This window comes from Gopherus evgoodei, chromosome 7 (genome assembly GCF_007399415.2).
Source record: "Gopherus evgoodei ecotype Sinaloan lineage chromosome 7, rGopEvg1_v1.p, whole genome shotgun sequence".
Classification (NCBI taxonomy): domain Eukaryota; kingdom Metazoa; phylum Chordata; order Testudines; family Testudinidae; genus Gopherus; species Gopherus evgoodei.
In genome coordinates, this window is record NC_044328.1 from 55,324,257 (window position 1) to 55,351,147 (window position 26,891).

The 26,891-nt window shown below is 41.3% G+C and overlaps 1 protein-coding gene across 1 annotated transcript in view; it reads right to left on the bottom strand.

Moving 5' to 3' along the window:
• Positions 1-942: 942 nt before the first annotated feature.
• Positions 943-26,891, bottom strand: part of TIMM23B (translocase of inner mitochondrial membrane 23 homolog B) — a 33,325-nt gene continuing 7,376 nt past the window's right edge. Inside the window, exons 3-7 of the mRNA XM_030568607.1 lie at positions 24,762-24,855; positions 24,420-24,504; positions 18,301-18,359; positions 15,296-15,406; positions 943-1,661 (exon numbers count right to left, since the gene is read on the bottom strand). Coding sequence (XP_030424467.1) covers positions 1,546-1,661; positions 15,296-15,406; positions 18,301-18,359; positions 24,420-24,504; positions 24,762-24,855 — 465 coding nt within the window. The 3' untranslated portion in view covers positions 943-1,545. The remainder of the gene's footprint in view (positions 1,662-15,295; positions 15,407-18,300; positions 18,360-24,419; positions 24,505-24,761; positions 24,856-26,891) is intronic.

Sequence of the window (26,891 nt, forward strand, 5' to 3'; positions counted from 1 at the left end):
GAGGCATATACTCAGCTGTAATCATCTGATAAGTGTAGGCTGCAGCTGTTCCTGTAACATTTTTGTAACCAGTAAATGTTAATGTATAAACTTAAGGAATCCACTATTCTAGTTGCAAGTTCAGCACATATGAGAGATGATTCCCCTTTCCACACCAAAGTTACCTCACTGATTTACTTTAGTGTAACTGAGAAGAGAATCAGGCCCATGCTTCTCAGCATGAGTGTAGTGAAGACTGTTCTCAGAGAAACTGTCTTTTGCTGAGAATGAAGGCTCAGGTTTCTTCAAAAAGCATAAACATTATCCTGCTTGACTCCATAGAGATGTTTTTACTAGGTTGAAATGGATGGTTTAACAGAAACTGCTTTCTAAACAGTGATGTTCTGTTTGCTTGGTTTCAATCTACTGACCAAACCAGTTTCTTCCTCGTTATCTTAATTCTGAAACACTCATCTGTTTTAATAGTGAGAAAATACTCTGCAACACCACAGATCTCTGTCCATTCCAGCCCCAACCTGCATGAAGAAATGTTTCTATTTGTAATAATGGAAACAAATAAAACACCCAGTCAGTTTTAAAGAGGGAGTAATTATCACCATTCCATTTATCTAGCAGCAGGAGCCAGTTGGTCCATGGCTTTTCTGTTCCATTGATCCCTATGCATTGTCCTCCTGTGACCTAATCACATTGCCCCAATCAAACAAAACCAGGGGTTGGCATCACCATGTTGCACTGCAGACACCTGACAAAATTACTGTACTTAGTGATGGACAGTGGAGAGGTTATGGCATTGTCATTCAGCATTTCTTGAAAAAATACCATGGCCCTCAATTTTCAGACATGTTCCTGAACAAAACTTTTTTATAATCAAACAAAAACCACTGGACTCTGGGTGTTTCTTAGCCTTATCAGGGTAAAAAAGGACAACTTAGAAAAAGCACATTAGTACCATGCTTCTATTTACTGTTTGATATGCCTATTAACAGTTTTCACTGTGCTTTTAACCATTAACATAAGCCTTGCCTTGTGCTAACTGCTAATGACAAACTCCACCTTGCTCCAGCTGAATTAACAGTGGCTTACAAAACCATTTTTATTTGTTAGAACTGCAGCAGTTAGCACTATGGACTCAAACTGTATTGGCTAGAAAGTAGCACAATCATAGTACACAAATAACCAAATGAACCTGGTGGCATAGCACTGTCTACGTGAGTTAAGTCAGGGGACCAGATCTTGGAGCTTATGTCCAGGGCTAACAGAAAGTGAGATGCTGGGGAGACAATCTGTGCCTTTTGAGAAGTTAATGGTCACATTGTAATCATCTGCAGACCCACTAGGTACCACTGCCTCCAGTAGTCTGCTGGCTAGAAGAGATGTGCCAGTCCTGGTAAATGGTGTCAATGAACTTCCTCACAGTACAATAGCTTCCATTCAGTTTCACACTAATTGTAGATAAAATATGAAGGGACATCACCAGACAGATTTTGCAATCAATTTGATTGGTGAACTACATAAATGTCCTATAATCAGTCCTCATGACCCTGCTCAGAGGGATTGTCGTTGTACTGAGCCCTTCATATGCTCCCAGTTGTTATAAAGAGCATAGAGGCCAGTGAGCATCAAGCCTGCAAGGCCTCCTCGTGCTATTCCACGCACTCCACCTGGAAAAAAAGAATATATAGCATTAAATAATACCTAGGGAAAGTAGTTAGAGCAATTGGCTAGGCATCATTTAATCTAACAGGATCTCAAATACAACACGCTTTGCGTGACTGCATCTTTTTTCCCTTTGAAGTCTAAGCTTATTCATAATAGCAAACCTATCCCAAAGAGAACACTTGTGGTTTTACTAGACTGGATAATAGAATCAGAAAGACCAATTATAAGTTTAATTCTGTTAGTAGAACTGCCTGTAAAACTGTTATTAGCATTCCTTATTTTAAATGGATGGTAAAGAACTTCGAAGCAAACAAAACTCTCCATAGGTCATATCTTCTATATATTTATGACTGGATGTTGATATGCAGATGAGACCTTTAATTCTAAAGCAGCAATCTCATGTTTATTCTAGCTCACCTGAAGTCCTAATCCTGTCTGTCAAATAAGGTAACTAAGGGGGAAGAGGTGAGGGGACAAGCATTAAACAGTGGAAACAGATGTGAACCTCTGCAACAGAACTTCTTTATATCTGGCCCTAGTCCTTTAATTAGAAATTGAGAGTTAAACAGGACTGCATCTAGGTTTTTAAAGTTTAGCTAATTTTGTTAATTTGGAATAAACTGGGCAAATAGGATCAGTCATCAAGCATGTGAGGGGATCATTGAATTGACTGACTTCACTCTCACTAGTATCAGGCAGTTGAGATGAAAGAAAAAGCAATGAAAAAATTTATCTAGGCACCATAGTCTCTCACAAATATAATAAAACCATTTTAAATGGCTCTCCTATGCCAAATTTATTCTAAAAAAAAATTCTACTACTAATGGTAAAATGTGGGTTTAGCTACTCAATGGTCATAATATAATCAAATGAAGTTTTCAGTCATTTGACAGTTACTATTTCAGTTTTATGCCCTATTCAACATCCTGCTGTTAATCACTGTCAGATGGGCAAAAGCTGAATTCTAACAGTAAAATGGAGACTTCTCCAGTTTCCAATATCTAGTACCTTAACGCTTCCTGGGACAGTTCTAGGAACACACTGTACATGCATTGGTATTAGGGACCATGACCTTAACCTGTCAGGAAAACTAAATATTGGAACCTTCCATGTTTCCCAGGACCAAGCCAAGTGAGAGATGAAGTCTGACATAAAGGGCTTGGCTACACACAAAACTTCAAAGCGCTGCCACGGGAGCTCTCTCGCAGGAGCACTTTGAAGTGCGAGTGTGGTTGCAGCGCCAGCGCTGGGAGAGAGCTCTTCCAGCGCTGCATGTACTCCACCTCCCCATGGGGATTAGCTTGCAGTGCTGGGAGCCGCGCTCCCAGGGCTGGGGCACTGTTTACACTGGCGCTTTGCAGCGCTGTAACTTGCTGCGCTCAGGGGTGTGTTTTTTTCAGACCCCTGAGCTAGAAAGTTGCAGCGCTGTAAAGCGCCACTGTAGCCAAGGCCTTAGAAATAGATCACTTTCAGTTTTACAGCTAGATATGAACTGCCTGCTAGATGGGAATTAGCACAAGTACCAGGGGAATTTCACAGATTCTTCAGCCTTAAACAGAAAAAGGAATGTGTATGATGGTAATCTGTACCAATTAATCAGTTCCTCCTAGAACAACAAGGAGTCCACTGGCACCTTAAAGACTAACATGCACAAATAAAACTAAGCTTTTGTGGGTAAAAAGTGCACTTCTTCAGATGGATAGAGTTTTCACTCCATGTGTCTGAAGAAGTAGGTTTTTTACCGATGAAAGCTTATGCCCAAATAAATGTACCACAAAAACAATGAGGAATCCGGTAGCGCCTTAAAGGCTAACAGGGCTACCCCTCTGATACTTAGTTCCTCCTAGGTCATTAGTTGTCTCCCCCTAAGCTGCTCGAGGTTTTATAGGTTACTTTTAGTGGGACAAATTGTTAACTTCATCTAGATTGAGGCATTATTTGAGCTTTAAGATTAAGCAGAATCCCTCTGGGGCTGCTATGTCTTAAATCTATTTGCATTGGCCTAGGAATGTCATAAAATAAGGAAACAGCAGAGGGGATAACTGGTGATCCAAGCTTACTTCCAGTCCTACCTTCTATAACTTTGCAGTCAGACTAGCTGTGCTCACCTAGCTACAAGTTCTCTTGTTTGTAAGTGGGTCAAGAACTCAATTCTAGCTAGGCTCCTAAATAAGTATTGAGCTCCCAGCAGCTCCCAAAGAAGTCTTTGGGAGGTGCCGAATGCTCAGCAGCATTAAAGTTTTCCTTATTTACCTAAAACAGGATTTAAGAGTAATTCCTATTTTTGAAAAATTAGTCCTGGGTACATAAGACGAGGAGGGAAGTAAAGAGCTGACAGGACATTTGTGCAAAGATAATCATCTTGGGGAAAGGACAACAATATCCCTCCACACACCCCAGTCCTAGGGGAAAAACCCAAATGAACCCTTGGCTTGTGGGAAAGGATTTGCCAGAGAGAATAAATAAGGGAAAGCTTTAACCAGTTAGGTGTAAAGGCAGATGACAGGACATTGCAAGGTTTCACCTATTCACAGAACAAATGCTACAGAAGCTAAACCACAGTGCAACTCCTCCTCCTAAAAATCCCATTCTCCCAATTGAGGGACGTTGCAAGAGGGTCTGAGCTGATTTCTGACAGTAGGAAGCTATTTAAAGACACATTTTATTTGGTTATTGCCATGAGTCACTTGCCATGTCTAGCTATTTTTTTGTGTGTGCGCAGGTTTGGACTCGTCAGTTCTCATGGCAATGTACTGCTTAGAACATCTGAGGCAGAGCCAAAGTTTTTCTGTGGGCAGGTCAGGCAGCTGAGTAAAGAAACCCCACACAAGCTTTTACAATCCTCCAACCACCACATGCTTCAGTGCAGAGTGGATATTTGTGGGCAGCTTGGTGACTAAATCTTTCAGCAAGGTACAAGAGGATGTTTCAGTAGAACAGCTTGTTTCATGTAATGGAAAGTGATGCACAGAGTTTGTACAATGAGCCTTCCTGCTAACTTGAAAGCACATAGGAACTGGGTATACTTAAGCTCCCAGCTATTACTATTGAGTTTTGCAATTTCACTCTTAATTGGTTGGTGCAATTTGCCTCTGCTATCCAAAGCATTCACATACACGGGAGTGCAATGCTAAAGGAGTATTCTCCCACTCCGCCAAGTGGGTAGACTTGTATTTGAGCAAGACGTTCAACCCTTTCTGCTCTGCTCTAGCCAGCAAACTGCAGTTTTGCTAAACAAAACTAAGTTACTGGGCAGGAAGTGCCAAGTGTTCTGACTTTATGACCTTACCTCACCCCACCCCCATCCCCAGGATGCAAACTAAGTGATAGGCTGAATTCCCACTCCTCCCCTACAATCACTTTCTGCTAGTCTTGATAGCAAGTTGTTTTGGCACACCCCCCCCAGACATACACAGTTATGCCATTATCTCACTTTGACATGTGCAAGGTGAGGCTGAAAGAGTCAAAAAAGGGGCTTAATTTGCTAGAATCCGATATTAAACCATATTTTTAAGGGATAGCCAAGTAACTATCATACCAATTCACTGCCTCTTCACAAAAAGTGGAGCTGACAGCAGGGGAAATCATGTACTCAAGCTGAAAGAGCTGGCTAGGCACACTTTTAGCTTACAGTTTTCACTGACTAATAGATATAGGGGTTTCAGGCAACATTAATTCCTCCTCATTTCCTGAAAATGTAAATAAACTATGGGTCAGGAGATGAAGAGAAGAAAATGCCAACATTGATAACTGCTGCCTATTACCTTAAAAAGTAGACATTAAAAACACTAAGCCAGAAATCTAGACATACAAAATGTCAAGTAGAACAAGGCAGAAAGTTAAATCTAAATATTTCATGGCTTCCAGGATCTGCCTCCCAAGAACTTAGAATGAAAAATATTTTTTTTTTTCCCTTTTGCAGCCTGTAGAAGAAATAGCTTCAAAGTTTTAAAGGGCCTGATTTTCAGAGGTGATAAGCACTTTCAACTCCCACAGACTTAAAATAAAGCAGTAGTTAATTGGCATCTCTGGATCTGGCCCACTGCTTTTCATTTAAAAAACAAACAAACCCACATTTGTGTAGTTAAATGTAGGTCTATGCTAGGAAAATTTTCTAAAAGTTCACTACTGCCCCTGGGAGTTTCCAGGGTAGCAAACGCCTACTGGTATAGAAATTACTGAGGGAAAGCAGAGCTGAAGAAATGAACTGTTCTAGAGAAACAGTTCTGATTTCAGACTGCTGTAGCCAGATGCTAAGGCATGGTCTACACTTAAAACACAAGCTATGTCCACACGACAGACCTTACAGCGGCACAGCCATAGCACTGCAGCTGCGCTGCTATAAGATCTCCCATGTACCTGCTCTGTGTGGACTTGGCATAATGCTGTCAGCACCAGCACTTTTGTCAGGGAAACTTACATTGGTCAGGGAGGGTCATCCCCCTCCCCCCTTCCCTCGACCAACAAGTTTTTCTGACAAAAGTGCTAGTGTAGATACAGCCTTAGGTTGATCTACTTAGATCTTTCAGGGCTATGAACAATTTCACACCCCATGCAGCTAGGTTGACCTCCCTCCTCACTGTAGCTGGATTACTAATCAACGGGAAAACCCCTTATGTCAGTCTAGGAAGCATCTACACTACAACAGCACACCTACAACACTTGAAACTTGGAAACTTTCCTTGTTTGGTGGCTGTGGTGGAAGGGAGACAGATTTCATTTTCTAAAGAAACTAAATTTTCATTTAAAAAACCCCAAAACCACTTTACAGCCCCTACATGGTTGTTAGCATCATCTTCTATATATTAACCAATGCAGTGTTCTCTTCCTGAGTCTGTTAGCTCCTGTGTTTCCACTGGTGATATTCAGAACCCTGCAAGCAGCAGTAAAACTGGGAAGGTGCTCTATTATACACTGCTGTTGCTACTTGAGAGAACTAAGATCAGGCATAAGTCAGAGGCAATTGTTTAACCCCTGAATGGGTTGTATTTGATCCTCCTCCCTTGTGAAAAATACCTTTCCCTTCTTGTACCAGATGTGGAACATCTGTTGGATCAGAGCATGATTAAAAGTGAATCTGTCCACAACCTAATTCAGTTGAGTTTATTCATTTAGAACTCATGTCAAGGTGGCATCTAAGATGCTGACACTATAAAGAAGGCAGACCACACTGGTTGTTCATTATATTTCTAAAGTATCTGAATGGATTTCAATTTACAGCTAGGAAGCAAAATCTGCTACAATGAATTTTATGTAGGTTCTGAAGATGAGCAAGATATCACAGAGCCTGTATCTGCAGCAGGTTGCAAAATACCTCAAGGGTTTCTCCCTGAAGAAACACAATGGATTAAACAAGAGAACCTCTGCTTCCTAGCAGATAGTGTGTGTGTGTGTGTGTTTTTTTTTAAATTTAAGACTTGGATCAAGGAAACTGTAACAAATCAGGCCCCAGTTTGTAGGGCTCGCTGTCTCATGATTTGTCTGTGGGGCTTCTTTTACAGCTAGACCAGTTCTCCTGAACTTCTGCCCATTACAACTACAGCAAATTACTCTAGATCTAGCCTGGTCAGACTTTGCATTGGTAGCAATAAAGCGATTAGTCCTGTTTAATGAATTTAAGATTTGTTGACTTTCAGGGTTGTGTCCTATATTTCTAAAATGATGACTGGTTCATTTTAGCTATTAATATTTATGTAACCTCCTTTCAGATGGATCTCCTGATTGCAACAAAATTAATATATATTTATTACAATAGATTTAGAATCAACAGACTCTACTCAGGATCACAGCCCCATTGTACTAGGTGCTGTATGCATACATGGAAACAGTCCCTTTTCCAAATGTTAGTGGTCTCCTTGCTGCCTCCCCAAAAGAAAAAGCTAAATACACTAAGCCATAAAGAGGGGAAAAGAGTCATTTACAAACTCGGCTCATGTTTTATGTTAAAGGTTAAGTTTTCTGCTGACTCAATTCACTGTGCAAACAGCTTTGCTTTTATAGCTAAACAGGCAAATTTAAAACTGCCAAACTTGTTTTAAGCTTGACTGAAGTTTTTCAGTGACCCTTTGTTTTTGAATCAAAAGAAAGGTTGCTGAATGAATAAGCCCACACAGACATAGGCTCAATATAAGCTTGAGTCTGAATAAGTATGTGTGATGTTAGTCTACATGATTTTATAAAGATATGCTAATAAGGGAATATAATGTAACTGGAATAAGCTTCATGCAAAAGGTCTCTTCTAAGGCATCATTACAAAGCTTATAATCTACTGAGTGTGTTCATCCTATTTCTATAAATGTTATCACTCTTGTGTCAAACTAGAAATATGAAATATAACTCTGAGGGCCTACTGTAATTATGCAGAGTGTGGGCAATTTAATGGTGGTTTGGAATCTTGATGGCTCCGATCAACCAGGACAATTGACTGTGGATGGCTCTGTTTGCAGGCAAGCCTTCCTGTGAGTCAGGCTGGGAGGAATGAAGGCTTGGGGTCTTAACAGTGACATGTGCTCATGTCACCCGAACTGGAATCCATCTTTAACCTGGTGCTTTTCCAGTGAGAAGGGGTGGGAACCCAGAGGGACAAAGGATTGATGGATATGATCATTCCCCTCTATTCGACATTGGTGAGGCCTCATCTGGAGTACTGTGTCCAGTTTTGGGCCCCACACTATAAGAAGGATGTGGAAAAACTGGAAAGAGTTCAGCGGAGGGCAACAAAAATTATTAGGGGGCTGGGGCACATGATTTATGAGGAGAGGCTGAGGGAAATGGGATTGTTTAGTCTGCAGAAGAGAAGAATGAGGAGGGATTTGATAGCTGCTTTCAACTACCTGAAAGGGGGTTCCAAAGAAGGTGGATCTAGACTGTTCTCAGTGGTAGCAGATGACAGAATAAGGAGTAACAGTCTCAAATTGCAGTGGGTGAGGTTTAGGTTGGATATTAGGAACAACTTTTTCACTAGGAGGGTGGTGAAGCACTGGAATGGGTTACCTAGGGAGGTGGTGGAATCTCCTTCCTTAGAGGTTTTTAAGGTCAGGCTTGACAAAGCCCTGGCTGGGATAATTTAGTTGGGGACTGGTCCTGCTTTGAGCAGAGGGTTGGACTAGATGACCTCCTGAGGTCCCTTCCAATCCTGATAGTCTGATTCTATGATTCCCACTCTATGCAAAAGATACAGAACAGAGGAGGCAGCCATCATGAGAAATTCCCTAGTTACCACCTGAGCTGGAACAAGGGCTGTACCCGGGGAAAGGACTGTGCCCAGACTAGGAAGGCATCCAGTTTGTGAAAGAAAAGTATTGAAACATCTTTGAGGGTGAGAAATTATCTGTACTCCATTGTTTTACTGTATTAGACATAGATTTGCGTGTTTATTTTATTTTGTTTAGTAATTCACTTTTTGTTTGAAACCACTTAAATCCTACTTTCTCTATTTAATAAAATCACTTTTTACTTATTATTTAACTCAAAGTATGTATTAATACCTGGGGAGGCAAACAGCTGTGCATCTCTATCAGTGTTATAGAGGGCGAACAGTTTGAGTTTAATCTGTATAAAGCTTTATACAGGTTAAAACGGATTTATTTGGGTTTAGATCCCATTGGGCATCTGAGTGTTAAAGACAAGAACACTTCTGTTAGCTACTTTCAGGTAAACCTGCAGCTATTAGAGGATGTGCAACCATAGAACAAAAACACTAACCCAGGGACCTATCCTTGCAACAAAGCCTGATGCCAACTCTGTCCACATATCTAGTTAAGTGACATCATCATAGGACCTAATCACATCATCCACACCATCAGGGGCTCATTCACCTGCACATCTACCAATGTGATATGTGCCTGCAATGCCCCTCTGCCATGTACATTAGCCAAACTGGACAGTCTCTGTGCAAAAGAATAAATGGACACAAATCTGACATCAGGAATCATAACATTCAAAAACCAGTAGGAGAACACTTCCATCTCTCTGGCCACTCAGTAACAGACCTAAAGGTGGCAATTTTGCAACAGAAAGCTTCAAAAACAGACCAACAAGCAACTGCTGAACTTGAATTAATATGCAAATTAGACACAGTCAAGTTAGGCTTGAATAGAAACTGGGAATGGCTGAGCCATCACACACATTGAATCTATTTCTCCACGTTAAATATTTTCAGACCTCTTGTCAAACTGTCTGTAATGAGCTATCTTGATTATCACTACAAAAGCTTTTTCTCTTAATTAATTAGCCTCTTCGAGTTGGCAGGACAACTCCCACCTTTTTCATGTTCTCTTTGTATGTATGTGTGTATATTATATATAAAATCTTCTTACTATATGTTCCATTCTATGCATCTGACGAAGTGGGTTGTAGCCCATAAAAGCTTATATTCAGATAAATTTTGTTAGTCTCTAAGGTGCCACAAGTACTGTTCTTTTTGTAGACCTGGATCTGAGTTTGCAGCAGGCTAGCGAGTCTGGCTCAAACCAGGCAGGGCACTGAAGTCCTAAGCTGATGGGACAGAAAAGCAGGGGCAGCAGTAGTCTTGGAACATCAGTTGGCAGCTCCCAAGAGGGGTTCTGTGATCTAACCCGTCACAATATGCATCATAACATCCACTGCAGTAATTCTGACCACAACAGATCAGTTCTTCTTTCTGCCTGTTTATAAGTGGCAACATCCAATAGGTAAATTTTTTTAAACGGTGGGGCAGAAAGAGACCCACCACCTTATAGCATTTACGGGCTTTTCTGCTTTGGAATGTTTATACAGAAGTGAGACTTTGAATCTGAGCTCATTTGAACCACTTCTCTGCAAACTATGATGACACTGTGCAACCCAGGGAGTGGGGAGGGAAAACAGGAAGAAAAGTGTTGACCTGCCTTTTTCTGAAATTATAAATCAGTTTACAAGACCACTTTTGGCAGGCAAGAAGTGGGGGGGGGGAAATCAGTCTGTGACTGAGCAGCATATGCTCCCTGATGAGCTAGAGCATTTTTCCAACAATTCTCCTGCTCCTTATAATACCAGTAAAAGGAACAGGAGAGGATTTCCTTTGTCTATCACTAACCGTCTACTTGGAACATTCAGTGTAAAGTGTGATCTCAAAATGTGTCCCAACAAGCTGCAAGAGTAGTGTAGCAGTTAATACTGCACTTAACTAGCTCCAGTTGTAAAAAGTCTCTAATCACAGCACTTAAGCTTCATGCAACAGCATAAACAGAAAAGCATAGATAATTTTTTCCAGAGTGGAACCATGCACTCTTTGGCCAAAGTTCAATTCACTTTGTTGCTTAGGCATTTCTAAACATTTGCTAATCTAGACCCTGTGGAATAGCTAAATTCTGCAAAGGATTTTGTTGCAACATAGTTCCCTATTCTAATCTTGTGACATCTTTGTACATTTTTTATGGTGCATTTAAAACATTCATAAGGGCAAAATGTGAGATCAAGGGTTAGTTTGGGGAATCAGTTTTCTAAGTAGCAGCATAATGCACTAGATGCCAGCAATGGCCTTCCTGTGAGCTATTTCTGACCAGTTTTCCCCTCATCAAAAGCTAAGTCAATGCAGTTTAAAAACCCAGTCAATAAGCAAGCTTCATAATACAGACACAGAAATGTTCAATTCCGCAAGGCTACCACTGATACTGAGGCCATGTCTACATCTACAATTTTGCAGCGCTGGTTGTTACAGCTGTATTAGTACAGCTGTATAGGGCCAGCGCTGCAGAGTGGCCACACTTACAGCAACCAGCGCTGCAAGTGGTGTTAGATGTGGCCACACTGCAGCGCTGTTGGGCGGCTTCAAGGGGGGTTCCGGGAACGCGAGAGCAAACCGGGGAAGGAGACCAGCTTCGCCGCGGTTTGCTCTCGCGTTCCCGGAGCCACCCTGCAAACCGCAGGGAAGGAGACCTGCTTGCTCGGGGTTCCGGGAACGAGAGAGCAAGCCGGGGAAGGAGACCAGCTTCGCCGCGGTTTGCTCTCTCGTTCCCGGAACCCCAAGCAAGCAGGTCTCCTTCCCTGCGGTTTGCAGGGTGGCTCCGGGAACGCGAGAGCAAACCGCGGCGAAGCTGGTCTCCTTTCCCGGTTTGCTCTCGCGTTCCCGGAGCCACCCTGCAAACCGCAGGGAAGGAGACCTGCTTGCTCGGGGCTCCGGGAACTGGAGAGCAAACCGGGAAAGGAGACCCGCTTCGCCGCGGTTTGCTCTCGCGTTCCCGGAGCCACCCAGCAAACCGCAGGGAAGGAGACCTGCTTGCTCGGGGCTCCGGGAACTGGAGAGCAAACCGGGAAAGGAGACCCGCTTCGCCGCGGTTTGCTCTCGCGTTCCCGGAGCCACCCAGCAAACCGCAGGGAAGGAGACCAGCTTGATTACCAGAGGCTTCCTCCTTCCACGGAGGTCAAGAAAAGCGCTGGTAAGTGTTTACATTGGATTACCAGCGCTGGATCACCACCGCTGGATCCTCTACACCCGAGACAAAACGGGAGTACGGCCAGCGCTGCAAACAGGGAGTTGCAGCGCTGGTGATGCCCTGCAGATGTGTACACCTTCAAAGTTGCAGCGCTGTAACTCCCTCACCAGCGCTGCAACTTTCTGATGTAGACAAGCCCTGAGTCACAGTGCTATATCCATGCACTGCTGAGGGGAGCAGAGAGAAGGGGAAAGAGTCAGAGCTGTGTAGAGCCTAGAAAGTGAAGATGGAATTCATTCCCTTCAACAAGTGTGAATATCGCCTGTGATGTTCACTTAAGGAATCAAAACTTATCATAAACCTTGGAAAGCTTCAATTACACCTATAGTGTAGCAGTTAATACTGTACTTAACTAACTCCAGTGGAGTTTAATATGCCAACTGCTCTTAGGGGTTTCTGCAAGTGGCATTTCATATGTAATAAAGTATAGAAAAATTACCTGAAGTGATTATATTGGTACATACAGTGCTGTGAACAGAGGCAAACCATTATCTATACTGCCATTAGCTCAGTAACTTTGGACATTAGAAGTTAAGGGAACACAACTTTTTTCTTCCTATTTGTCTTTTAGTAATATATACTGTATATACTCGTTCAGAAGTTGAATATTTTTGGTAAAAAAGAGATGCATCAAAGAACAGGGGTCGGCTTATAAAAGCAGGTCTACACCAAAATTTGATTATTTTAAACTCTATGGAATCATTGACTTGAATATCTGATACATTGTCATTTTGTTCACCTGGAGCATCTGCAGGCATGCAGCCCCGCAGCTCCCTGTGGCACACCACTTCCCGCAGCTCCCATTGGCTGGGAATGGCAAACTGCAGACGGAGCTGAGAGGCTCTGCACCTGCAGACATTCCAGGTAAACAAAATGTCCAGGTCCACTAGCAGCTTACCTAAAATGCCAGGAGCCAAAGTTTGCCAACCCCTGAAATACAGGCTCGCCTTATGAAAGGGTCATACAGTTTTGGGTATTTTTCCATTTTGGGCGGTCAGCTTATAAATGGGCTATTGAATGAGTATATACAGTGTGTGTGTGTGTGTGTGTGTGTGTATACATATATATATATTTTTTTAAAGAAAATCAGTACACTGAAGATATACTGCAGGAACAATCCTGTCTTGGCAAGGGAAAGGCTAGCTGCCCTTACAAGTTATCTATGCCTGTGCCACCCCAAGATTGAATTAAAGCAATGCACTCTCCATGAGACGAGAGGGGCTATGGATAAAGGTTTATTAAAATCATGAATCATGTGGAGAAAATGAATAAGGAAGTGTTGTTTACCCTTTCACACAACATACGAATCAGGGATCACCCGATGAAATGGATAGGTAGAGCAGGTTTAAAACAAACCAAAGGAAGTACTACTACACACAGTGCACAGTCAACCTGTGAAAGTTGTTGCCCAGGGATGTTGTGAAGGACAAAAATATAACTGCATTCAAAAAAGAATTAGATAAATTCATGGAGGATAGGTCCATCAATGGCTATTAGTCAGGATAGCCAGATGTACAGCCCCATGCTCTGGGTATCCCCTAAATGTCTGACTGCCAAATGCTGGGACTGGATGACAAGATGGATCACTTGATAATTGTGCTGTTCATTCCCTTTGAGGCATCTGGCATTGGTCACTGTCAGAAGACAGGATACTGGACTAGATGAACCATTGGTTTCATTCACTATGGTTTTACACTTGAAAACCAATGGGAAACTTCTGCTACGGTAAAGTATGCCAGCCTGCTTGCTTAGTGGTGCTTCCTGCAGGAAGCATCCCATCATCTTCCAATGCTCACTGCCACTGTGCAATTCACAGTGGTGTTTGACTCAGAGTTCTAATGGCTTAGGAAACAAGTTACACAAGAAACAATATAAGGTCTTTAGAAAGGGTGATGTAACTATATTCCCAAAATTTATCTCCTACAATATACTAACTGTTTACTAAAATACACTCCTAATTACAATACCAAATTATCTGTTGCCTTAAGGAAAAAGGCTACTTAAAATTCTTAGGTTTTCATTTTTGTAAAATTTCATTTTTCTTTGAAATGGTTTGGTTACTATTATAAACAATATGTACTTAGGGTTGTACTGTAATGGTAATGTCAACACAGATGTAACAAGCCTTGTGGATGCGCGGGGTTGGGGGGGGGATGCAAGTGGTAGATGTGGTATATCTTGATATTTTTTTTTTTTTAGTAAGTCCTTTGACACTGTCTTGCGTGATCTTCTCAAACAAACAAGGGAAATATAGTCTAGATGGATATACTATAAGGTGGGTGCATAACAGGTTGGAAAACTGTTCTCAGAGTAATCATCAGTGGTTCACTGTCAAGCTGGATGGACATATCGGGGGTGGGGGGGAGGAGTACCACTGGTACTTATGCTGGAGCATAAAACAACTGATTTAAGGAGTCTGTCTTTTTTTAATGAAGATGGAATCCAAAACAAGGCCTATGATAGTTGTATTGTATGTCTATCTAATAGAATTTTATAGGTCAGACCCTCCAAACACTTTGTTTCCTCAAACAATCTTTACCTTTCAGGTGGCTGAGGATATACAGTCTTTGGCCTCATTTTGCCTTAACAGGCACCAGAGATGTTAGGGTTATTGCTATAACAATACATGTAACTAAGTAGTTGTGAATCTACTATATCACAGAATATATTCTTTCACCATAAACATTCCCCTACTTTTAAAATCCTAAATCATGACCTAATTCTTAAGTGTAAATCTACTCTGAAAAGTGACTTTAAAAACAGTACTGTGGAGATTCATATCTATTTAAATGATTTCCAGGTTAAATTTACCCAGTTTACATAGGCAATTTCCCAGTCCTACAAACGCCATATGGCTTCTTTCATTCTCACACATCAGCACTGATAGATTCCGCAACCCAAACTATGCATTGAGTGCCACCTGTGTAACCACATTGTCTTTAGAGGCTTTTAACAAATCTAATATACATGAAGGAATAAAACGGCTCACATTCTTTGCTGTGTTGGTTGACACTAAAGTCCTGTGTGTGCTCAGAGTTGTAGCTGCGGAAACAACTTTGAGTAAAAATATGCCCTTTTTATATAATCACCCTTCAGAGCAGAACTACACTTTAAAAACCTAAGTTTACATTCATGCTTTACATATCTTTGGCAAAAATATTCATATTATCTTCTCAGTCTACCTGTGCATTTGTATAACATTCCTGTCATGGTCCCAGCAGCTACTGTGTTCAGGTCATCTTCTGCACCTCGTGTTTTCTCTATGATGACTCCAAATGCGCTGTAAAGCAATGCTGGAAGAGGAATTAAAGTTATTGGTAAAATATCAAAATATTTGCACCAAATTACCTTGCCATCCATGTTCTAGAAGAGATAAGATTAACCAGGCCTTGGATTCTGGTCTCAGTGCAGCTTTCAAAGCAATCCCTCCTGAGCCCACATTCATATTTTTCCATTTCTGATGGAGTCTTTGCAACTTCCCTTTACTCCTGCTATTAATGCCTTAAGGCTACATCTTTGGCCTTTTCAGTCTTTAACATTACATCATTTCTATTCTATAAGGAGGATATCTATGTCTATCCTCATTTCAACTGCACTATAAGCTCTGTTTCTGTTTGCATATAATAATTTTGTCCCTAAAGCTGAAGTGTTGCACCACCTTATACATTTAGTTAACAGGAAAGTATCAGTCTGAGGGACTGTCTCCATGCCAAAAGGGAATCTATGAATCCACAGTAAGGGTGCATGAGCCCAAGCCAGCAAACAAACTAATCCCTGGTATAATGTAACAGTATCTAGAATCTTCATATAAGGTGAAGACTAGTAAAGAACTTCATATAACTCAAAACAGTATAGATACAATACTGTTAGTTATTCTTGCTGCTCTAAAAGCCAGATTACGATACCTTTGCTCACATGATTGTACTTTACTCCTCCAAAACCTGCTGCTCTTAAAATGCTACTGAATATGAGCAAGGATATTGATCTGGCCTAAAATGTGCAGTATTAGAGGAAAAAAATCTTGTTCAACAGAATCCTTCAAAATTGATCACTCCATAAATGGACAACTATAACACTACCAAACTATCTCTGTTTAGCAGAGACTCTTGAAAATTAACACAAACAGCAAGGTGGAAGAGGAGAGAGTTGCTCCTTATTTTTGACACACTCTCTCTCTCTCTCTCTCTGCCTCCCTCCCTCCCTCCCACAGGAGAAGCCAGAACCAACTCTCATGTTATGCCTGATACTCCTAAGGACTACATTATGCTAACTAGGAAGGTGAAATCTGCACACTAGAATGCATGCCAGTATAACTAAGACAAACATTGAAGGACAATTACTCAAGAAAACAAACACAGCTGTGAAGAATTTGTTAATATATCACTCATCACACTGAAACCTTGAACTGCAACAAGCAGCACCTTTTTCAGACATGCGTTTTTATCTATATTTTCCAGTTTTATAATCCGGTAATAAGTAAAAAAGAGAACTGCCTTAATGGAAAAGACCCAAGGTTCATTTAGTCTAGTATCCTGTTTGACAGTGGCCAGTACCAGATACTGCAGGGTTCTTGTGACTTCCGCTGAAGTAGCAGATGTGGGATTATCTGCTCCCCCCACTGTGTCATCCAGATTTCTAATGATTACAGATAGGCTTAAATCCTGAAGCACAAGGTTCGATAGCTCTTCCAAAAATTGGTGTAAATTATAACTCTGGATATCTGTAAAATTATCCAATCCCTTTTAGAATCTTAAATTCTTGGCATCAACTTCCTGGCATCAAATTCCGTAGTTTAATTACACATTCTGTGAAAAGTAATCCCTTTGATCAGTTTATTTGATTTTCCCACTTTTCAATTTAATTGAATAGCCCTTTGTTCTTGTGCAAAACAGGGAGAACAGCAATTCCTGATCTACCTTTTTTAGACCACTCACTTTATCAACTTTTATCATGTCCCAACTTAAGTCTTATTTCTAAGGTAAACAACCCCAATCTTTTCAATCTCTCTTCAGGCCCTTGATCATTTTTGTTCTCCTCTGGAGTCTCTTTAGTTCTGCAATGTCCTTTTTAGGGTATGTCTACACTGCAGCTGGGAGTAAGCCTCCCAGCTGGGTAAGACAGTCTTGTGATAGCAGACTAAAAATAGCAATGTGGCCATTACTGCTCAGGTTTTCAAGTTTAGGGAGCTGTGTGTGTGGGCTTGAGAGCTGAGCTGCAGCCTGAGCCCTGCTAGCTTGAGTCTATCTACCCAGGGTTGGGAAAATTACTCCAAGCTGCAGTGCAAATATATCCTAAGAAACTGGATGGCCAATACTATACATAGTATTCCAGATGAGGGTGCACCATTGATTTATATAAAAACATTACTCACCATCCCATTCCTTATGCATCCTAACACATTATCTTTTTTTCAACTGCAGCTGTGCTGAAGCGGAGGTCTTCACTGACCTTCCTACAACACCACCTAGACCCCTTTCTTGGGATGACAGTTTTGCACCACACAGGGTTCTAAATTAACTAATCAATATGTCCATCCAAAGTGCATTACTACTTTGCATTTAGCAACACTGAATTTCGTTTGCTATCTACAATGTTAGAGAGAGAGAGAGAGAGAGAGAGAGAGAGATAAAGAAATTATTTTAGGATGTCTACTGTCCCTAATTACTCCTGTTAAGCCAGCAGGCCCACTGATTTTTGTCCAGTATTCTTTCTTCTGATATATTAAAACAACCCCCTTTAGTTGGTTATTTTTACATTGTTAGCTATTTGGTCTTCAAAATCCATTTTGGACATTCAAATTTCTCTCACTTAATGTTTGCTGTATTTTTCAGAGACAGAGAAAATGGTGACTAATGACTAAGCAATTGTCATAATACACATGAAAGGCTGAGAGAATAAGTTGAAGTTAATTCTACAAATGTCTCTCTGAGCAGAAGACTGGAGAATTTAGGTGCCCAACTTCAAACACCTGAAAGAGGCCTAGTTTTCAGGCAGTGCCAAGCACCACTCTGTGAAAAACTGGGCCTTTTAGATGTCTTAACGTTGAGACCCAAAATCACCAGCTGTGACTGAAAAATTTAGCCATAGGCTACATCAACTCATTTAGTGTGCCAAGAAACCAAAATGTGTTTTAATTTGCTTCAAACCCTTTGTACATTGTTTAGTTTGAGATAATAGTTTGACTTACCCAAGGATCCCAGAGTGTTGGCCCATAGAGCTCCTTGCCGTGTCACCATATTTAAAATTCTGAAGATTAAAAAAAAAAGTTTAATAAAACTTAAATATCTTATTTATTAATCAGATGCCCATGGGCCCCAATTGAGATGAGGACTGCATGGTACTAAGCATAATGGAATACATATTTAATTCTATATATTTAGTATGATAATAACTATAGTATGAGAACCCAATATAAAGCCATTCTATCATCAGAGATCATGTACTCTTAAAATTTTTTTTTTTTTTTTGCCTCTACAGAGATATGTATATGACTTCCTACAAGCCCGCCTGACTTTTAAATGATACATCCCTGATGCCAGTCCTCATGTCAGGAGACCATTTAAAACAGGTTCTTAGGTTTGATCCCTGCTGCTGTTCAGTTCCAAACATTGTTTCTTTACTTTAAAATGCTGCTTTCCACTTCTGGAAAATGCAAAATGACCATCTACTAGAGCAGTGGTTTTCAAACTTTTTTTCTGTGGACCCAGTTGAATTGTTGATGCTCATGACCCAACGGAGCTGGGGATGAGGAGTTTGGATTGTGGGAAGGGACTCTGGGCTGGGGTTTGGGAGGGGGTCCAGGGCTCTGGGCTGGGGATGAGGGGTTTGGGGTGCAGAAAGGGATTGTGGGTTTGGGGGGCCTCAGGGCTCAGGCAGGTGTTGGGGTGCAAGAAAGGGACAGGGCTCTGGGCTGGTGCTGCAGGTTCTAGGGTGGGGCTGGGGATGAGGGGCTTGGGGCGCAGGTAGGGGTTCCAGGTTGGGGGGGGGCTCAGGGCTGGAGTGCAGCTCTCCGGTGGCTCCCAGTCAGCAGTGCAGCTGGGGTGCAGAGGCAGGCTTCCTGCCTGTCCTGGCACCATGGAGTGTGCTGCCCTCCGGAAACAGCCAGCAGCAGGTCCAACTCCTAGGCAGAGGCGCGCAAGCAGCTCCGCACGACTCTCGCCCACAGGCACCAGGCACCGCCTCCCCTGAGCTCCCATTTTCTGGTTTCTGGCCAACAGGAGTGCAGAGACAGTGCTTGGGGTGGGGGCAGCAAGGGGAGCCCCATGACCCCCCTGCTTAGAAGCCAGACTGGCTGCTTCTGGAGCACAGCGCAGTGTCAGAAAAGGTAGGCACTAGCCTGCCTTAGCTGGGCAGCATCGCCAACAGTACTTTTAACATCCCGGTTGCTGGTGCTGACCCGAGCAAGGTGACCTTGTGCCTTACGTGCCACGACCCAGTACTGGGTCGCAACCCATGGTTTGAAAAACACTGTACTAGAGTGCTTCCAAATGATACCATAATAATCCTCTTCTAGTCACATAAGGTATATTAGGCTTTGTCTATACTAGCACTTTTGTCGGTAAAAATTTTATCAGTTAGGGATGTGGAAAAAAACAACCCACCTCCCTGAGAGAATCAAGCATCAGTGCTATGTCACAGGAGGAGCTCTTGGTATAGTTACTGCCACTCATTAGGAATGTTTTAATTATCATGGAGCGGCTGCTCGGGAAACCGTATAGTCATGCAGCTGTAAGGACTGTAGTGTTGACATAGTCTTAGACTCCCCTAATGACTTAAGAAGTGGGGATGAGAGGAGGAAATTAGACAAGGAAGCCAATAAATTTTCCTTTTGCATTCAAGGTAGAAATGAGACAGATACAAATGAAAAATTAGCCACTCAACACTGAGTACAGTAAATCCTTGCTTAATGTTGTAGGTATGTTCCTGAAAAATGTGACTTTAAGCAAAACGATGTTAAGCGAATCCAATTTCCCCACAAGAATTAATGTAAATGAAGGGGTTAGGTTCCAGGGATTTTTTTTTTTTTAAATAAATATACACACCCACATACCTCTACCTCTGACTAATAAGGATCTGGTAAACATGGAGCCCCAGAAAACACTATCATATCCAGCTGAAGTTACAGGAAGGATTTATGGTAGGTAGGAAATGTAATTCCCCAAGTCAGATTCTGGACAAGACACTGGAGTTAACACCGTATTCTTGCGAAAACGGCCATGATATCTTTATAATCATTGAGTTGTCGGAACCTTTGGTTAGGTTTTACATCAGTTCTGAATGATGGCAGCCTAGGCAGCATAGTGCCCTCAACTCCCTCTGGTATTTATTCATTACTGACTCAAAGACCACTACCTACAGAATCGCCAGCACCAACTACTGCAGTAAACTAGGTATCTCTGATCCAATTACTGACTTAATGTGCTCACTTGTAGTTTGAGACAATAACCAGATGAGAGACCTTCCAGGAAACCGAAGTGTTCCAAGAGCTGAAGCTGGTGGACCTAGCAGACAGCACTCTTCCTGCTGAGGTCAACACTGAACCAGTGCCCAAACTTTAGACAGTATGGTGAAGACTGAAAGAAGGGTGGCTGGTTTGAACAAAAACTATTTTACCAAATAGAGGCATTTGAAATGACTTGACACTTATGTTAACAGTAACAATGGATAGTGCCAGGAAATATTTGGTTAAAAGAAAATTGCAGTATATTTAGAAGATTAAAGGAAATTATTTTTACATATTCATTTGCCCCTGGAATCATGTACACTATAGAAGCTTAAGAAATTTAATATTTCATGCATGGTTCCAGACTAGCGTTAAAGAGTGAAGGCAAATGCTTAGTGCACACTCAGGGAAGCACAACACTGTTCCACACTGGTGGCAGCGGCCTTCAGAAGTGTGATGACAGGCAGATGAAATGGCCAATATTTTATCTCCCAGCAGTGTGACATTGTCAGGGGCATGATACTGCCCTGGACAGCTTACTGCCACTGGAATTCAGTGTCAAATTATGAAAACATGTTTTACATGTATTTGTTTCTGAATTATCAAGCTTGTTTCCACATTACTTTCCTTTGTAACACTACACTCACTTTTCACTGAAAGACACAGGACAACACTGAATGCTGCTAGATTTAAATGAGTTGAAAGGGTATGGAGAAGTTCATGCTGAAACTATCAGGTGTAGTACAAGAGATGCTCAAGTAATATCCATCTATGTGAAACATCACCACCCTCCATTTTCCCAACTTATCCATTTTACATCAAGTTTGAGAATGTAAAGAGTCAGGAAATTAAACAAGAATAGCAATGTTAATTGGGATACACCGCATATATGTTTTGAATAGCTGCAATGTTAAATTAAGTCTCTAGCTGTAGTACTGACTTTTTAAAATATTTACATAAATGTAAATTTAAAGTTAAGAATGTAGATTACTACTTTTTTTTTAAAGCAATCAGTTAGGTGAGCTTATCTAACTAAATATTTCTGTACAGCACTGGTGTGCCCTGACCATGTCTGGAGCCTTCACTGGTCATCTTGCTTTCATAAATAAGGTCTGGTTTGATTTAAGTCTATATTATAACCAGATAACAGTATAAAGAGAGAGATTAATAAACTACAGGCAAAGAACAGATTTTATGAAAAAGCCTTTGTAGTAGTTCATTCAAACAGTGATTGGCAGCAATTAAATTTGATTTTAATAGCACGCTTAAATTAAGCAAAGACCTTTCAGTATAAAGTCATCAGAGGCACAAGGCTCAGTCCTACTCCTAATTACACTAGTGTCAAAACGTCCATCAACTTCAGTGGGAGAGAACTGTGTTGCCTGAGAAACAGACAGAAACTCCTGGCATACATTAAGTAACAGAAGATATTTCTGACATCTTTCAAAAGTTCGTTCACATTCTTTGTGATGGTGATTATTAAGGATATGATTACCATGGAGGTCATGGATTCCATGACTTTCTAGAACCTCAGTAACTTCGTCCGGAGTGGTCAGCCCATCCGACCTGTGGCGTGGCTGGACCAACTACCAGAAGTCAGCCCCTGGTAGTGCTCCACCTGTTAGTTCCTCCCTCCCCTTGGGGATTTTTAGTAAAAGTCAGGGACAGGCTTCTGTGATTTTTTTTTTTTTAATTGCCTGTGACCTGTCCCCTTTACTAAAAAGTACCTGTGACAGAATCTTAATCTTAGTGATTACCTAACAGAAAATGTAGTTTGAAGAAGATGTAACAAAATGAAACCAAGTTTCAGCTTATAAAAGAGAAATGTGAGGAGTGTCTACCCTTTCCGCTGAATATGAAAGGGTGGAACTGAGCACACTATTTCATTGGACTTGCATAAAAGGACAAACTTAGGTGGAGTCTGTGTGTCTGTTGCCCTCTGCTGGCTCAACTTGGTAGAAGTTTTTCATATGACATTTCTTGATTAAGAAAAGTAAATGGTTAATTTTCTTGCCTCAGTTTGGTCAGTGCCCCTCTCCCCGCCTCCAAATCTATAAAGTAAGGATCTATTAATAAAAATCAACCATTTAGATAAATTTAGACTCTTCTAAAACATTATGAAGATAACTTTAGATTTATACTATAGGATATTTGGTTTAACACATTTTCATTTTATACACTGAAGGAAAAGAATATACAAGCAATGCTCAAACAGGAGCAGTCAAGACAAAAGGCATTGTATACATTTTAAACATGCAATTTAATACAGGTTCTGTACTATAGTTGAGGTGCCCCTGCCTTACCCTATACAAGCATAGCCTGGTGGCACTGGAGATGAGGCAGGCAAGGAGGCTGAAGGTGCTATAGGTGAGGAGGTAGCTTCCCCTACTCTGCAAGCACTGGGGTGGGGGGCTCAACCCTCAACCCACCCATTCCCCTCCCCTCAAGCCCCCATCCTTGACCTGCCTCTTCTGCCCCCCCGACCTCCTCCCCCCTTAGTTCTCATGTCCTCGCTTCTCCCTCCCTCTCTTTTAAAGGCTGCAAGCCAGCTGACTGTCCCCGAGGGAGGGGGAGACTGCAGCTGAGTCCTCACTCCTCCCCACTGCCTGGGGCAATCAGCTGGCTTGCCCTGTTTGGGAGACAGGGGAAGGAGGGGGAGCCTGCGCACCAAGTCCCCACTCCTTCCTCCTTCCCCAAAACACCTGATTGCCGTGAGCAAGAGGTGGAGGAGGAGGGGCAGGCAGCCAAACAACATAAGAATGGAGCATTGCACAACTTGAAATAAACAGGTTCCCTAACTGATCAGCAGATTAACGAAACAACGTTAACTGGGATGACTTAAAGTGAGGAGTTACTGTAGTTATGCAAATCCAGTTACAGGAGTCTTCCCTAACAAAATCCTTCTGAGGCGGAAAGCAGTATATGAAGCCTGTCTGTCAAACAATCAGCTCAGCCTCTTTCTGGAGTTTAATCTAGAGGTTTGGAAAGAATATAGCATGTGCAACACTGTAAGGTGAGATGAGTGCTAGGGATCTCAGGAGTAACAGCACCCAGCACAAATTCTGTGCCCTGGCCTTTCCCAGGGGAACTTCCTCCTGACCCCACAGAAAATCTAGCTGGACTCAGCTGTTTGCCTTCCGTGCTGGCATGGAGCCTAATTCTATTCTGAGGCTGGTCTACACTTATATTGGGACAGCTATGTCTGTCAGGAGGGTGGAATAAAATGTATCCCTGACCACCATAATTATGTCAATAAAAATCCCTGCATCTATGCTAACTGAAGAGCACATCTGTCTACACAGACATCACTTGGAATGGTGGTGTTCCTACACTGGAAGAAAAACTGCTCCTTTTGGCATAGGCTGTCTCTACACTTGGGCGCTATGCCAGCACAACTATGCCAACATAGTCTCTGTAGTGTAGACATAGCTTAAGTCTCTCCCTGCCTAATCCTGCAAAGGCTGGGAGTACTGAAGAAAGAGTACTCTGTTCCAGATAAGAGGAAAAACAAAAACAAAAAATGCCTCTAGACAACTTGTAATCCCTTTGGGAGTACTTCAACTTGTAGAAATAGGTGGGTTTTCAATAAGAATCCAGGGAATGATTAATGCTTCACTTACTCTCTTTCCATACCTGTTTGAGAAGGGTCAACCACCACCACCAAAGCTCATTTAAAAAGTAAAATCAGCACTTAAATTAACCAAGACATTTCACAACTCAATTCACCTACTCTTTGTACAACTTGTCCCACAGAAGAAGCAATGTACTATAATTTTGTTATTGTAATATACTCAGTTAGCTTTGAGCCATTCTAATAATGATGGGGTGAAAGTATACATTTGTGAGTACATTTATATACTTACTGTACATTTCTAGGTTTGGACCAGGCCATGCTGTGTGTCTCCTTCAATCCCAGCCGCAGACCATTCAGTGCACCAAATGCAGCCCCTAGTGAATCATAACACTAGCCATTACTTTATCAACAATACAGTAAATGGACAAACACATTCATTCCCAATCTTGTAAGTCTACAGACAAGATTCAGGTAGCCATTGCATATGTAAATACATATACAGTCTGTAGGGAGAAAAAAACAAACAAAAACACTATCGGACATCTCTTGTTTTACTGTGTCTCATGTACTTGGGATTTAATACAGTAACATAAATCCTGCATTAAGATATACAGTAAATAGTCCCATATACCTGTCATACAACACCCTCCAATGGTAAAAAAGGCCAGCTCAAATCTTCCCCGAGTTTTGTTCGCTCCTGTAGGTAAGATAAACTCATCTGTATCCTGAAACAGAAGAAAAGGTAAGTGTTTATACATTTGTACTTTCCAAGTAGGCATGGTTTCAGACATATCTCAAATTCTCTGCTGGCTTAACCATGGTTAAAAAACAAAACAAACACTTCCACATAAATGCTGCTGAACACCACAGAGGAAAAAAGATTAGTAATACTCTTGCTTCTCACTAATTAAGTATTCAGATGGAATAAATTAGTTGCATATTTAAAATCTCCCTTTTTTAGAATTTGTAAGTGGATGAGATTCTCTTCCTAGACTAGTATTTCCAGCTAACTCAATATGAAGTGAAAAAGCCAAGAAACTCAGTATGCATTCATTAATCATTTGTACGATGTTTATTACTTATGCCTCTGAAAGCACCTATGCATTCTCCGATTAAATGCATACCAACATAATACAGCATCCATTTTCTTTTTCTACTACTTTTATAGTTACTATAAAGAACCCCTTAGAGCAGTATAAGAGACCTATTCTGAGGATGTTTAGGGGCAAGGAATACAAAGCTATTGGTGGTTAAGCATTAAAAATGTGCAAAGATAATGTCTTGGGAGAGTGATGCTCAAAGAAATCCACAAGTCTTTCCACAGAGGTGTTTCTCTTTATCTTGCCAGATGAATCTGCTGTACATCAAAGGCAACCAATGGTAATGCCAAAATGTGGCTGGAGGTAGGTCAATTACAGCATTTGTTTGGCTTTATCACGCAGACCTGCCAAGGTGAGATGGAAGAAGAAAGCAACATGACAGCTGCTTCTCTGGAGCACGCACATCAATAATAAAAGAATTCAGAAGTAAGTTTTGGGTTTTTTTATAATGTTATGCAGTTTACAAGTCTAGCACAATATCTACCCTATATCCAATTAACATCTGAAAAAGGAAAATTCTAGTTTCACAGTTCTCTATTTTTTGAAAGTCAATATTGCATCTTCCTTGGTAACTTATATTTTCTGTAGTAAGATTTTCTTTAAGGTAGATAGTAAGTTTCCTTCTTCACTTAGTGTAGATGTAGCATCTAACAGCTTCCACTTTTGTTCTCAACACATCAGATGTAGGAGAGCAAAGCAATCAACGTCTGCATATTTTTTCCAGCAAACTCCTCCTTTGCCAAAGATATATCATAAGGTGATCCTGGTTTGGAATTCACAATATTCCCTAATAGTGTGGCTGTAGCATTTGATATTAAATGTACTGTTTGTACAAAATCTAGGGAAATTTTCTTTTGTCTTTTTCCAACATTATGACTTGTCCAAAAGAAAATGTCTTGCTTGATTCAAAGATATCTGTACTCCAGAAGTTTAGTAATTTTACAGTTAGTTCAATCAATGGGTAGACTTGGCCAAAAAAAAAAAAAAAAAAAAAAAAAAAAAAAAAAAAAGACTTCAGGCCTGGTCCATGCAGAAAGTTGCACCAGTTCAACTAAAGATGTGACATTAAACTAATTTAGTTAAACTGGAGCAATTTTGTGATTGGACACTCTTACACTAATATAAACTTGGTTTAGGAAGGAGTATGGCAGAAAGACTGTCTAGGAAGGAGTATGGCAGAAAGAGATCTAGGGGTCATAGTGGACCACGAGCTAAATATGAGTCAACAGTGTGATACTGTTGCAAAAAAAGCAAACGTGATTCTGGGATGCATTAACAGGTGTGTTGTAAACAAGACACGAGAAGTCATTCTTCCGCTCTACTCTGCGCTGGTTAGGCCTCAAATGGAGTATTGTGTCCAGTTCTGGGCGCCGCATTTCAAGAAAGATGTGGAGAAACTGGAGAGGGTCCAGAGAAGAGCAACAAGAATGATTAAAGGTCTTGAGAACATGACCTATGAAGGAAGGCTGAAGGAATTGGGTTTGTTTAGTTTGGAAAAGAGAAGACTGAGAGGGGACATGATAGCAGTTTTCAGGTATCTAAAAGGGTGTCATCAGGAGGAGGGAGAAAACTTGTTCACCTTAGCCTCTAATGATAGAACAAGAAGCAATGGGCTTAAACTGCAGCAAGGGAGATTTAGGTTGGACATTAGGAAAAAGTTC